Source organism: Myxine glutinosa, chromosome 1 (genome assembly GCF_964187855.1).
Source record: "Myxine glutinosa chromosome 1, kmMyxGlut1.1, whole genome shotgun sequence".
Taxonomy (NCBI): domain Eukaryota; kingdom Metazoa; phylum Chordata; class Myxini; order Myxiniformes; family Myxinidae; genus Myxine; species Myxine glutinosa.
In genome coordinates this window covers 407,166,163-407,181,678 of record NC_136261.1, presented here as the reverse complement: position 1 = coordinate 407,181,678, position 15,516 = coordinate 407,166,163, and the positions used below count along the sequence as shown (strand labels likewise).

Below are 15,516 nucleotides of genomic sequence, written 5' to 3'. Positions count from 1 at the left end.
ACCGCAGAGTGGGCAATGGGGATTCGGTTTTTAGAACCACATAGTATAAAGATGGCCGATTGGCAGGGTACGACCCCGGGTAGTTTAAAAGTAAATGTCAGTAGTGTAGTTAGGATGAGAAATTCCCTTCGCACCATCACATCCATTCACCAAGGAGGACGAAGCTCCACACCAGGACTATGTGAACGATTTGAGTAAGTGAGATGCATCATGACGTAATGGGACATTGTGTTTGTTCCATTCCTTCCTTTCTGGGAAGGATTGGGAGACTAATTTGGTTTAGAGGGGGATATGGGAGACAAGACATAGAGACGATTTTGAATTTGTAAATACCAGGAAGGGCTAGGGTATTGTAAGCTGACGTTGGGGAGTACGAACGGTTAGGGACGAGCTTGCTCTGCTCGCTCTTCCGCGCCCCTTGCGCTGCATTACCTTGTTTTCTGTGTACCTTTGTGCCCTTTCCGCTTTGCTGGTCGTGCTTTGTCTCTCCCCCACCCAAGCACCATTTTGGAGGTGGAATTGTGCAGCACCAGCGACCTGTGCAGCATCCCTGCTGCACCTTGCTACAATCTGTGCAGCCGAACTGCGCGGCACTTTGCTGCCGTATCCTTTTCATTTGTCATAACATTGCTGCACACATTACACATATGGACCACAAGTTTTGTGGCCTTACACTTCTGCTGTGTAGCACTTTGCTGCAAATTCACCTTGCATCTTCGGACCACTTTTTTTGAGTGGCATAAATGTCACGCAGTCGGACCACCTAAAGTTGGCCCTGCTTGGCAAATAAATAAAACGAACACACTTGTTGTGCATTTATTTTATTATTGTGTGCTAGGGACGAGAAGAATTGTAAGTTTATTTAGCCCCGAAGAGCAGGAATGGCCTGGATGCCGGTCCGGGGGCTTGCCGGTTCGATATGTGCACACAGAAGATGCAAGCAGCAAGATGCAAGAAGCAAGCAGCAGAAATGTGATTTATGAATGTGTTTGTTTACTTTGCTGTGCTTTCTCTCCCCTCCAGTCTTCTCTTTCAAAAAGGCCAGGTCCTGGGTCATAGAACTGTAAATAAGGTTAAGTTTTGTGCTTGTATATAAAAATGCTGCCCACCGGCTCTATGCTTAGTTTGAAAACAATTCCGGATTCGGTTAATTGTGGGCGTGATTGTGTTAGTTAGCTACTCAACGCAGTAGGTGGGACATACTTAGTGTTTTAAAACTGTCGCACACACGGGTTAGAGTAAACGTTAGGGGGAACCACATCTAGATGTCACCTGTAAACGTAAAAGTTAGTCCCAGATCTTTCTCAAAACCGGTCGTTCCAATTTTTGTAGGTTCGACTCGGGGACGAGTCTGACGAGGGAGAGGGGTAGTGTTGCGGTTTTGAGTTTTGTACAGTCAGTATAATAAAGGTTAAAATTTCCGCCTCATAGTTAGTCACACAAGCAACATGAAGCCTCGCGATAGTGTAGTTATTTCTTAGTATTTGTGAGCTTAGTCCTTTTCCTATGTTAGTTCTGCGTTGAGTAGAGTCAGGAGAATAGGTCCTACTTCTACCGACTTTCCAGCCTCCCTAGCCTCATGCCCCTTTGCGCTGACTTTGGTTCATTTTGGGCGAGTTAACACGAGGCAGGCCTAGGAGGGTCGGGATGGAGCCGAATGAGGGGCGGCAGAGGCGCTGACGGTAAGCACGAGCCGCCAATCAGGGCTCAGAGGTGGTGGCGGCAGCACTGCATCACAGGGCGTGGTAAGAAGGTTCGAGAGGGTTCGAGCAGGTTTGGGGGCATATCTATATAACCCATCGCGCAAAGCCGCCAAGAGGACTAGTGCAGAGCACTTGCCCCCGAGAGGACTGCTGCCCAGGGAGAACTCGCGTGCACTGACCAACCCAGAGGAATCGTTGACAAGCAGGAGTTGAGAGCGTCAAAGAACTGTGAGAGATACGCGGGTGAAGAAAGACACGCATGAATCGGAATATATGCGCTTTTATAAAGTGACGCTCAAATGAATTGGAGGCCGATCCGCATACAGTGCATTAAGTCGCGCTAGTGATAACGGCTGTGTAATCGCCAGCCGCGCTGAGAGACGCGCATTTGCCATTATACCTCATCAGCTGTGTTTGTTCAGGAGACGCGCTACGAGGTTCCTTCCACAGCCTGCTGCCATCTTCGCGGGATGTGCTGGGACCGTGGAGAGCCGGACGGGGCCATTCCTGGACGACCACGTCGAAGCGTCTGGCTGGGACATCAATCCATCTGCAATTCCCTGTGTGAGTGTGACGGGCCCGAGTCCGGAGGATAAGATAAGACTGACTAAGTGCTGCTCTGTGTCTCTGCGTCCCGATCACTGTACATACGTGTGGGAATAATTAAACCTGTGTTCTTCCTTTTTCCATTCGATCGTTCCTGTGATTTCCTCATTGGCTAAGCGTGGTATGAATAGAACCGCTCGAATCGGGTTCCACTACCTAAACTGCATGGACCACGTGGTACTCAATCTGCTCGGTGTACCCAAACCACACGTGGCTCGTGCGAGGCTTGCTTCCTCGCTTCCATGGCGGCATAGGGATTTAGGTACGAGCGAAACTTGGTCCCGAAACCCAACTTTGCGTTTGCCCGGAAGGGGCGTTTCAAGTCTCGGTTCCGCCAAGCCCAGAAAGAACAAGGGGATTAATCCCCCCTTCGTAAGGGGAAGAAGGGCGGCGGAGAACCGTAACAATATCTCTTCTTGGTTACTCCCTCCTCCGGTGTGATTGACCTGAGCCTCGTGCTGGTGGTGGGGTTGCTATCTTTATCAAAAACTCTCTTCCTCACTCTCCTTGCACTGCCCTCTCTCCACCCCACCCCCAGGAGTACCTCTGGCAACGGCTTCCTCTCCGCTCCCACCTTTTGTTCATACAGTCACGTGAAAAAGTAGGTACACCCCACGTAAAATTTTGACTTTTTCAACATATTTCAACATACAGCTATTTGATCTTCATTTCAACAATATTGATAGATAAAGGTGATATAAAATAACAAATATCATGAAACATTTACATTTTGTAGTCAATTGTATCATTTAAATAAAATAAATGCAAATTTCGCATGTGGAAAAAGTAAGTGCACCCCTACATTTATCACTACTTCAAATACCTAAAGTTAGAATCAGGTGCACCAGCTCAGGTGCAAATGATTAGAACATCATTAGATACGATCTTGGAGGAACATGTCTTATTTAAACCTCAGACATTTAGTTTGGTTTGCTGTTTGTTGTTGAAGTGTGCGGCGTCACCATGCCTGGATCAAAAGAGCACTCTGAGGCCTTCAGAAAGAAGGTTATAGATGCCTACGAGTCTGGAAAGGGATTTAAAAAGATCTCCAAACAATTTGAAATCAATCATTCGACTGTCCGGAAGATCTTCTACAAGTGGCGAAGTTCCCAAACAACTGCCAACTTGATCAGGCCTGGCCGCCCCAGCAAGTTCAGCCCGAGAGCAGACCGCAAGATGCTGAAAGAAGTCTCTAAGAACCCCAGAATGTCATCAGGGGATCTACAGGTAGCTCTTGCCACTGATGATGTCAAAGTGCACGAGTCTACCATTAGAAAAAGGCTGCACAAATTTGATCTACATGGGAGGTTGCCAGGTGGACACCTTTGCTGTCCAGAAAGAACACCAGAGCAAGAGTAAAGTTTGCCAATGAACATCGAGGCAAAGACCAGCACTTCTGGAACAAGGTACTCTGGACAGATGAGTCAAAGGTAGAGCTATTTGGCCACAGTACCAGAAGATATGTTGGGCGAAAACCAAAGACAGCATTTGACCACAAGAACCTCATACCAACTGTAAAGCATGGTGGTGGAAATATTATGGTTTTGGGGCAGCTTTGCTGCATCAGGGCTTGGGCAGCTCACCATCATATAATCCACTATGAATTCCTCATTGTACCAGAGGGTGCTTGAGGATAATGTGAGGCCATCTGTCGGAAAGTTGAAGCTCAACCAAAGGTGGACCTTGCAACATGACAATGACCCTAAACATACCAGTAAATCCACCAAGGAATGGCTGAAAAGAAAGAAATGGAGGGTTCTGAAATGGCCAAGTCAAAGCCTGGATCTAAATCCCATCGAAATATTGTGGAGGGATTGGAAACAAGCTGTGCATGCAACAAACGCTTCAAACATCGCACAGCTGAAAGAATTCTGCATGGAGGATTGGATAAAATTTCTCCCAGTCGATGTCAGAGACTGGCAGACAGTTATAAGAAACGCCTACTTGAGGTTGTTTCTGCCAAAGTTGGCAATACCACCTATTAGAGCCAAGGGTGTACTTACTTTTTCCACAGAAGGAAATGGCATCTCTGTTAATTTTTTGTTGAATAAATTATTGCAAAGTCCATTTTTCATTGTTTTTTGTTCAATTAGATCACCTTTATCTATAGATATTGTTTAAATGAAGATCAAATATTGATATGTCCACAAATGTTAAAAATATTTAAAAAACATTTCATGGGGTGTATTACTTTTTCCACATGCAAAATTTGCATTTATGTTTATTTAAATTACTAGGGCATGCCCGTACATGGGTGCAATGCCCGTACGTGGGTACGTGGGTACGTGGGTGCGAGTACGGTGACAACCCCCCCCCCTCTATTTACATGAAATGGTTTGGTCCATGAAATGGTTTGGTCCATTCGCAACGCCAAAGCGAACGGCGAACGGCTTGCGAGTACGGTGACAATCCCCCCCCTCTATTTACATGAAATGGTTTGGTCCATTCGCAACGACCACAGAACCCCCCCCTCTATTTACATGAAATGGTTTGGTCCATTCGCAAAGCCAAAGCGAACGGCAGTTACGAATCGCAGTTACGATGAATCGCAAAGTAGTTTTAATTAGTTTTAAAACATAGTTTAACGCCAACATAGTTTGCCAACGTGAAATAAATGAATACGCTCTCAAATGTGCCATCCGAGGCAGAGTCTGTTCGCCACGTTCGGCACACGTGATAACTCGCTGCTCTCTGATTGGTTGAATCGTTTTTTGGACATAGCTCGGTAACTACTTGTCCGATTAATATGAAACCTTGAAAAGGCACATCCTCGGGTCCCCAGCAATATACCTGGCAAGTTTAAAGTATATCGGACCCGTGGTTGTCGAGAAACAGCGGTCACAGACAAACAAACAAACACACAGACATACACACATACACACACACACACACACACACACAGAGATTACTGGAATTATAGATAGATACAATGGACTACAAAATGTAAATGTTTCATGATATTTGTTATATTATATCACCTTTATCTCTCAATATTGTTGAAATGAAGATCAAATGTTGAAATATGTTGAAAAAGTCTAAACTTTACTTGGGTGTACTTATTTTTTCACATGAATGTATGTGTTGTGTACCGTCCTCCAAACAGTGAAGACGCCATTTACATGTCGCTATCTGACAACATGGACCAACTTCTATCAACTCATCCCAACTCTCTCTTCCTCATATGTGGCGACTTCAACTGTCATCATGTGAGCTGGCTGGGTGTGGGTTCCTTACTCGCCAGCCATGGCACCTCAGCAAAGGACTTCCATGACTCATTGGTACTGACACAATCTGTCAATTTTCCGACCCAGATATCAGTCAATGGAGTATCTTCTCTTCTGGACTTGGTTATGACAAACTTCTCTGCAAATGTCTGCTGCTCTTCTTCTGCTCCAATCGGTTCTTCTGATCATGTGCTTGTTAAAGTGGACATCTCTCTGACCATTCTCAGAGAGCCTCCTCAGCATCGACGAGTCTGGCATTTCATTCAGGCCGACTGGCATGGGCTGCAAGAAGCCATCAATCATCTGGACTGGTCTCCCATCTCTACCACCTCTAACATCAACTCATCCTGGGAATTCTTCCAAAGTAAATTGCTCTCTCTCTCATGCACAGATTTATCCCATCTCGTCTTCAGTTGTCTTACCCTTCCTCCCGTCCATGGTACACTGAATCTTGTGGTGAGGCAGTTGCCCTGAAACAACTTGCCTTTGCCTCTTGGAAGGCAAATCCAACTGAAGGCAATCTCAGTTCCTTCCACCAAGCTCGGAACAAGTGTATGTCTACCCCCAGGAGTGCCAGGAAGAACTATCTCTCCCCACTCAAGAATGAAATCTCAAACCTGTCTCCTTCTTTAAAATCCTGGTGATGTCTGGTCAAATCCGTTTCTGGTGTTTGTTGACCATCCGTCCCCTCCCTCACCTCAAATGGCTACACAGTTACACCGCACGTGACAAAGCCGAATGCCTCAACTCTGTGTCTGCCTCAAAATCTTGTGTCCCAAACACATCTCTCTCTGTTCCCACCTTAACCAGTCTAACCCAACTGCTCCTGGACTCTGTGTCCTTCTGTCCTGACAAGGTGGAGAAGTTTTTGACAAACCTCGACTCTGATTCTGCAACTGTACCAGATGGCATCAGCCCACGGGTCATAAAATCCTTCTCTGCCGCTCTATCTCACCCTCTCTCTGTTCTTTTCACCCTCTCTTTTGCTCAAGGTCATCTGCCAGCATCTTGGAAATCAGCAAACATTACCGCTTTACACAAAAAGGTGCAAAAACAGATTCTTGCAACTACAGACCAATCAGCCTGCTCCCAATTATCAGCAAAGTCATGGAATCCATTATTGCTTCGGACATCAAATCCTTCCTCTTCTCCAATGGCTTGATCTCCGATCATCAATTTGGATTCATCCCAGGTCATTCTACTCTGGACATGTTGCTTCTGCTGTCTCAACAATGGATGGAGGGCCTCAATGCCAAATAGGAAATCAGAGCTGTCTCCCTTGACATATCACGTGCCTTCAATACGGTCTGGCACCCAGCTCTGCTCACCAAACTCTCCTCCTATGGTATCCATGGAAATTTCCATGCATGGCTTGCAGACTTCCTCTCTGGTCGTAGTCAACGTATGGCCCTGAATGGATTTCTCTCATCTCCCCTTCCTGTTCTGGCTGGAGTTCCCCAAGGCAGTGTTCTGGGCCCTGTGCTTTTTCTGGTCTTCATCAATGATCTCTCTGACTCTCTGGAAAATCCTCTCTATCTCTTTGCTGATGACTCCACTCTCTGCCACTCCATTTTTCATCCCTCAGATCGGCAGTCTGCAGCCTCCTCACTCTCTGCACACTTGGACAAAATCAAGGACTGGTCAAACAAGTGGAACATGTCTTTCAATCCTGACAAATCTCACACTCTTACTATGTCTCTCCGAAAAGACCAACTGGAAACCCTCCCATCTACTTTCTCAACAATCCTCTCCAAGAAGTTCTGTCGCTCAAGCTTTTGGGTCTCACTATCTGCCATGATCTTTCTTGGGAAAACCACATTTCCAAGCTGGCCTCCAAATCCAGTCGCCGACTGGGCATCCTCCGTCGTGCGAAGTCCTTCCTTGGCACACCTGAGATCTCCCCACATACAAAGCTTTTATCCGCAGCTTAATGGAATACTGTTCCCGCCTCTGGGGGAGGGGGGGAGTGGGGGGGGGGGGCTCCTGCCTCACACCTAGCTTGACTTCATGCTGTTGAAACCAAAGCTTTCAGAATCATTGGAATCTCTTGCGATGAAGCTAACTCTGAGGGCCTTTCACTCACTCACCGCAGTCAGGTTGGTGGTCTTTCTGTCTTCTACCGACTCCTCTCCGGCCTTGCTGCCCCAGCTCTCTCTGTGCTCTGTCTTCCAAATATTCCTACAGGTCACACAAGATCTGCCAGCAACCCTCTTATGGTTAAACTGCCAAAATCTTGGCTCTCTGCTCACCTTCACTCTTTCATTCCCCTTTTCTCCCGCCTCTGGAACAAACTCCCCCACTCCCTTCAATCCCACTCCTCCCTCCAGGTCTTTAAAACAGCTGTTCCCCACCATCTCTTCTCTTCCCCCATCCAAAACCTTGATCTTTTCTACCCCCACTAATTCACCCCAGATACACTTTTTCAAAATTCCAACTTCTTTCCTGGAACTCCTTGCAGTGTCCATATGTTTTATACCTCTCCCACCTCCCCCCAAGCCCTCTCCCTCCCACAGTTCTCTCGATGTCCCTGCTCTCAAATGCTGTGTTTGTGCCCTTCCCCCTCTCTCCCCATCTTGTCTACTGCTCCCCTTATTTTGTGTTTATGTGTCGGTTTGACTTTTTGTGTGATTAATGTTAGCTCTTTCACGAGCCTCGATCTTGTATACAACCCCCCCCCCCCCCAAAACGTATATCACAGACTAACGTACATGAGCCTAAATCTACTGTAATCTGTGTACCCCAGAGAGGATAATATAACATCACCGTTCCTGCCACTTTTGTGGGGATTCATTTTACATTCCCATAGGAAGTGAGTGCACTAGTTAGTTAAAAAGGGAAAACGTTTATGTTAAAACATCTCGAAGATCCATATAAAGGGTACTCACTCTACCTGAATGACACTTACACAGGTACTCACCTGAGTCTTTTCAATCGGTTTGGTTTGCTCACCAGAGAACTCATCAGAATTTCCAAGCCTTCGTCACCAATATGCTGGTGATAAAACCTGTAGAGAGAGAGGAGGCAGAGAGTGACCAGGGACCGTCGATTGGGACAATTAAAAGGTGCACAAAAGTATTCTTCTTCTTCTTGTTGTGTAGGTAACACGCGGCTGCAGGTATCATCATTTTCTTGGGGCGCAGCTGTGCCGCTGAAGCAGATTCGGACCCAGACTAGACAGGTTTGGGGCGAGTACAGTGCACATCCCTCCAGGCTAGGCATGGGGCTTTCAATCCTAATAATGTGTATCCGTCCTTGCAGAATTTTCTCAAAATGGCTTGAATTTTTTAAAAATAAAACATTGAGTGCTTGCACTATATAGTGGGGGGGCCAATGTAGCAGATTGAAATGCCCGGTGAAATTGCTTGTTAATTTTTGGACACTGGTTGGGCTGTCTTTAGGGATGATATAAGTTCTAGAAAAAATATGTCTCCAATTGTTTCAAGTTCTTTATGGCGGCCATTTTGGATTTTCAAAATGGCGGATGTCGAAAACGTAAAATTCCATTATCTTGGCTTCTAAATGACCTAGAGTTTCGATTCTGGTGTCCAGTTGTACATTTTTGGGGATAGAGAATTGAATGAAACCTTCTTTAATAACCTACAAGGGATAAAAATAGGTTTTTATGGCACAGCCGAACCAGTGTCCAAAATCTAACTTAATGCACATCTATCTTAATTGTTATTTGTTATTTGTATGTTCCAGATTCGTGACCCTGAGCTATGATGGAGCCAAAAAGCAAGAAAACCAAGAAAGAAACTGATTTCACACTTTGCATTCAGTGCCAGGATCCCCAAGGTGCACTAGTGACTGAGCCAGCACTGGGCTCATATGCAAAGTTTCTCCAGTTCATCCAGGAGAGGGCACGATATGGTGATGCCGACTTCAAACAGATCAGCGAACGATTAAGCTGTTTCACTGCCACTGACTTGAGGAACAATAAAGCAAAGTGGCACCGGGCATGTTATGGATCTACATGCAACACTGCTCACCTGGAGCGTGCTAGAGTTCGCCACCAGAAAGCCTGCGAACATGGCGACACCCAGCATCTTCATAAGAGGTGTGGACGTCCTTCTTCTGCACCTGCCGCTGCAAGTACCTCAGGTTCTACGCAAGACGAGACTCTTCGCTTCACACGTTCATCATCAACTCCATTCAACAGAGACCTTTGTTTCTTCTGTCAAGAGGTCACTAAGGAAAGTGTACATGTTGTATGCACGTTCAACGCAGGTAAACAGCTGAAGAAAGCTGTTGAAGAAGGCAGCAACCACAAGTGGAAAGTTCAGCTGAGTGCTGCCATCAGTGCACATGATGCTCATGCGATCGACGTCAAGTATCATCTCCCATGCTGGGTGCAGAATGTCCAACGTGCTCCCAAGAGTGGGACATCAAGTGATGACAAAGAACACATACTGCAAGAAACTAATGTTATCAAAATAGCCGCAGACATTGAGTTTGTCAGCCTTGTTCGCTCTCTACTCCAAGCTGGTGAAATTCTCAACATGTCTGACCTGAAGTCGGTTTACTCCAGGATTCTTGACAATAATGGTGTGCACAATGTCCCATCACCTACTACCCAAGGCATGAAGGAGAAAATCAACTCTCACATTGATGACGTTCACTTCATGAAACCAAAACGTCGAAACGAGTCAGACTGTGTATTCTCCACTGCCGTGCGTGATGCAGCTGTCGAAGATGCAATGACGAAGACAAATGAAAAAAACATCGAACAACTGTTTGAGAGTGCCTCTGTTCTCCGCAGTGCCATTGCTTGTCAGAACAAGCACCCATGGCAATTTGAAGGAGAAATGAACACTGATGATGCTGAAAAGCATGTACCCAAAGTACTCTATGCTTTCCTCCGCTGGCTACTGGAAGGACCAGCCACGAGCATTGAGCCAGAGACTATGCGCTCAGCCACTATTCATCGAGATGTTATAACCATCAGTCAGAACATCATGTACGGCTACAAGTCAAAACGCCAAGTCACGTACAAGCCCAAAGAGCCAGATGCACCATTCCGCCATCGCTTAGAATGGCCACAGCAGCTTGCCGTTGCCATTGTAGTCCATCAGTCCACCAGAAACAAGAAGCTTCTGGATTTCCTGCATGGGTTCGGTCTGTCTGTTGATTATAGTCGGATCTTGCGGTTGGAGACACAGCTGGCCAACTCAGTCATAGAGTCTACGACAGAACAGGGTGTATACTTTCCAAGAACCATGCGCATAGGGACGTTTGTCTTCTTTGCAGTGGACAACAGTGACTTCAATGAAGACACACCTGATGGGAAGCGGACACTCCATGCTACAGCCTGGGCACTCTACCAACGACGGGAACATGCACCCTCCACAGATGAACATAGAACACTGACACTACATGACCGAAAGGCCAGACACCGCTCACTCAAGGTTCTGACTGCTCCAGACTTTGTTCCTTGCCAAGCACCAAACAAACAATCTGCCACAGGTACCACGCATAGCTTCAAGACACGGTCAAACCCAGATGTCACCAAGCCGTACTCTGCGACGGACACAGTGTGGCTACTTTCACGCACAATCATGCGAACAGCTGAAGCTGAGGACGTACAAGACGACATCATCCCACCAGATGACCAGCTGCAAGCTGCAGAACCCCAGCATGCTGACCCTGTTGGGTCACTCGTCCACGATCCAAAACAACCACCTGGCAGTAGGATCAAGCATCACGATATCCCAACTTGGACAGCCTACAACTCACTGCTCTCCTCTTCGAAGCCTCTGACAGAGGTCAACGCCCTGCCATTGGTAGCAGCACCAGCCCATGAATGGCAAACACTGATAACAGTCTTGAAACAGACACAGCAAATCAACTGCATGGTCATGGGTCCCGATAGGAAGACAGTGATCACCTTAGACATGGCCCTGTATGAGCGAGCCAAACAGCTGGAGATGACCAGAGATGACTGCAAAGGCAAGTGGGTACTGCGACTAGGGGAGATGCACACTGTGATGGCTGCACTGAGGGCTGCTGGGAATGCCATAGAGGACAGTGGTCTTGACGAGGCTTGGTCTGAGGCTGATATCTATGGACCCAACAACGACCAGACAAATACTGGAAGCCAAGCACATGAAGAGGGCTTTGGAGGCCCACATCACCACTGTCCAAGCCCTCTTCGACCTCTATGTGGACGAATTCTTCCAAGAGCATCCCCATCTGAGGGGCCCATGTACCCAGTCAGCACAACAGGTTGCCCAGAGCTGTCATCTACACAACCGAGAGGAGATGACAAGCGCGCAGAACAACATGCTAGCTGTCCTCGAGTCAAACGAAGTCCTGGAGGCCATGGCAAAGTTTGATGAGAGGAAAGAAGCCAAGAGTCCACTGTTCAAGTTTGTGCGACGCTACATGCGGATGATAATGCTGATATACACATTCATCCGTGCCACCCGTGATGGACAATTTGAGCTTCACCTGTCTTCACTGGATGAGATGTGCATATACTTCTTTGCACATGACAAACAGAAATATGCCAGGCTGACTCCCCGGTACCTTGCAGAGATGAAGGCCCTGAAGATGACAGATCCAGGGATCTACCAAGAGTTCATGGATGGGAACTTCAGTGTCCATAAGAATGAAATCCCCTTCTGTGCTGTAGGTGTGGACCATGCACTGGAGCACATCAACAGGATCATGAAGGTGACAGGGGGTATTGTGGGCATTACCCAGAATGCCAGTGCCCGCGAAAGGTTCTTTCTGACAGCACCAGAGCTGAGTAGGCTTGCTGAAGAAGCCCGTCAGATGGCTGGCTCACAATCAGCTACACGCAAGGAGCACCACGACCTATCAACCACAGTCTGGGCTCGGCAGGAAGACAACATTCGTCGACTGAAGAATGTGATCAGAGAGTCCATGAATCCCATGACGCATGAGGGTGAAGACCTGACGACTATCATCACCAAGGTGGTGATGCCAGCTGAAGTACAGAAGGATGTCTGCAACCAAGATGAGATTGGTCAGAAAGCGTATAACACGTTTGTTGCAGAGCGCATCAACACAAATGAAATCAACCTTTGGGCCAGAATGGGAAAGGTCAAACTGAAGATGTGGAAGAGTGCCAGGAAAGCTGTGAAGCACAAACTGGCAGACAAGGTTGTAGAGCTGAAAGACGACAGGTCACTGTTTGCGCGCATGCTGATCATGGCCCGCTCACGACCAGAGATCAACTTGAAGGATGCCATAGGTCAATATGAATTCACCGCGCTTCCACGAACCCTCTTTGCAATGGCTGGGACACTACTACCATGCACAGACAAAAGCAAGCTCATGGGCATCCTAGAAGATCTACCCAAGAAGTCAACTGGCACTGGTCAGCAGCCAGACAACGACAATCCTGAACATACTCCACCCCCTCCCAAGAAGGTGACTGTCATAGACGGCATGGCATTAGTGCAAGCAATGGGTAAGCCACAATGGGTCAAAACATGTGCCCAGTGGGCTGGCCATTTCAATGCAACACTGGACTGCAAGACCAACGGGTATGATGAAGTCCACCTCGTGTTTGACCGATATGATCTGCCAAATTCACTGAAAGAGGCCACACGGGAGAGGCGCCAAGGTGGCAAGCCGCCCACTGCTTACCACGTTCAAGACAGCACCCCGATTGGGAAACTGACAGCAAAACAGTTCCTGTCGCACACCAACACCAAAGATGAGCTAACTGTCTATCTGGCAAAGAAAGCTCTGTGTCACTTTGAGGGGACTACCAAGGTCTTCATCGTCACTTCAAGGCAGGATGTCTTCTCCAACTGCATGGATGTACAGCATCTCCGTAGCTCCCAGGAGGAGGCTGATACGAGGATCTTTCTTCACAGTCTAGATGCCGTCCGAAGAGGTGCAACACAGCTGTACATTCAGTCACCTGATACTGATGTATTCATCCTAGCACTCCACCGGTACCATGAACTATGCAAAGACACATACTTCATCATGGGTGTGGGGAACAAGAAGAGGCAAATCTCACTGGAACCAATAGTACATGAACTTGGTGTCAGGAAGGCTGCAGCCCTACCAGGATTCCATGCATTCACGGGAGCAGACCAGACTGGTCGGTTTGCCGGCAAGGGAAAGCTCACATGTTGGCAAGCCCTCAATAGGTGCTCTGTTGAGGTGGTATCTGGGTTTCATGACCTTGGGGCCTCTGAGGAGCTGAGAGCTGACACAGAAAGTGACATTGAGGCATTTGTATGCCAGCTGTATGAGCCTCGTACTACAGTTGTGGATGTGGGCAAGCTGAGGTGGAGACTGTTTACCAAGAAACAGCTAGAGGCACAGAAGCTGCCACCAACACGGGGAGCTTTACATGAAGCCATTGCTCGTGCACATTTCCAGGCCATGGTGTGGCATCAGGCTGATGTACCGGACCCCCAGCTTCCACAACCAACAGAACATGGATGGAGAGCAGAAGGAGATCAGCTGGTGCCCATCACAACCAAGGACCCTCCAGCCCCAGCTGCCATCACACATCTAATCAAATGTAACTGCAAGAAGACCCAATGCATGTCTCACTGCTCATGCAGGTCTCAGCATCTCAACTGTTCTGAGATGTGTATGTGTGGGGCAGATGAAGAGGTGTGTGGTAACACGGGTCAGGAGCGCCCCATGGGAATCGATAACACTGATGATGAGGAGGATGGAGATCCTTCAATGTAACAATGAACACTGCCAACTAAAAATATTGCACAAAGACATTATAAGTGTACATTTGAACACTAAAGTCCAGCCTTTATGTGATTTAGAAGTGAAAATGATGGAAAAAAATATATATATGTGTTGGCATAAGTGCGTGAAAATCCAAGATGGCTGCCATAAGAACCCTTTTGATCATATGTAGGTGTATAAATGTGTGTTTATTGGATTAAGTATCCGCAAATATGTACATTTGGACACCAAAATTAACACTCTAGGTCATTTAGAAGCCAAGATAATGACAATTTCGGTTTTCAACAAACGCCATTTTGATAATCCAAAATGGCCGCTATAAAGAACTTGAAAAAAATGGAGACATATTTTTTCTACAACTTCTATCATCCCTAAAGACAACCCAACCAGTGTCCACAAATTAACATTTGAATTCAACGGGAAAACATTGGCCCCCCCACTAATATTGCAATGTGTCAGGTGATTATTTGAGTTTATTAAGGAGTAGTGAACTGTGACAACAAGAAAAAAAAGAAGAAACAACCGGAGTGAAAACTGAGTACCCCCTTTCAGCATGCGTCACTGCCGAGCCCCCTTCAATAATAATAATAATAATTCATTTATTTTGTATAGCGCTTTTCAAGAAGCCCAAAGGCGCTTTGACAGAGTGGAAAACATAATGCATAACAATACATGAAAACAACAATTGCAAAAAGACAAGAATCAATAGGGAAATATTTAAAGCAAAAGGAGGGAGAAGGAGAAGAGATAGTCAGGGGTTAAATGCTGTGGGTTGAATGTTGAATGCAGTGTTGAACAGGTAGGTCTTTAGTATAATAACCACCTTTAGAGGCCATTCTTCCCCGCAAGCGGGGGTTGGCCTTTTTCGGGAACCGTGGTTGTTGTTGTTTTTCGGTCCCCTTTTTGAAGCAATGTTTTACGGCCGGATGCCCTTCCTGACGCCAACCCTTTTTGCCGCCTTTAACGACAAACAGGGAATTACCAGTGAACTGGTCCTCAATTAGCCGACCTCGGAAGGATGACAGGCATCATCTTTAGTGATGTTTTGAATGTGGTGAGTGAGGAGGAGTCTCTGATGGTGTGAGGTAGTGAGTTCCAGAGGGTGGGAGCAGCGATGGAGAAGGCCCTGTCCCCCCAGGATCTGAATTTGATCCGGATGGGGGGGGGGGGGTCAGCAGGTTGGTACGAGCAGAGCGGAGGTTGCGGGTGGGAGTGTGTCTGGAGAGGAGGTCAGCCAGGTAGGATGGGGCCAGGTTATGGAGGGCTTTGTATGTCAAGAGGAGGATTTT

At 47.1% G+C, this 15,516-nt stretch overlaps 1 protein-coding gene across 1 annotated transcript in view; it reads right to left on the bottom strand.

Annotated features, from left to right (window-relative positions):
* The window catches only part of LOC137419780 (NACHT, LRR and PYD domains-containing protein 12-like), a 294,580-nt gene that overhangs the window by 122,338 nt on the left and 156,726 nt on the right, over positions 1–15,516 (bottom strand). Inside the window, exon 12 of the mRNA XM_078770462.1 lies at positions 8,451–8,537. Coding sequence (XP_078626588.1) covers positions 8,451–8,537 — 87 coding nt within the window. The remainder of the gene's footprint in view (positions 1–8,450; positions 8,538–15,516) is intronic.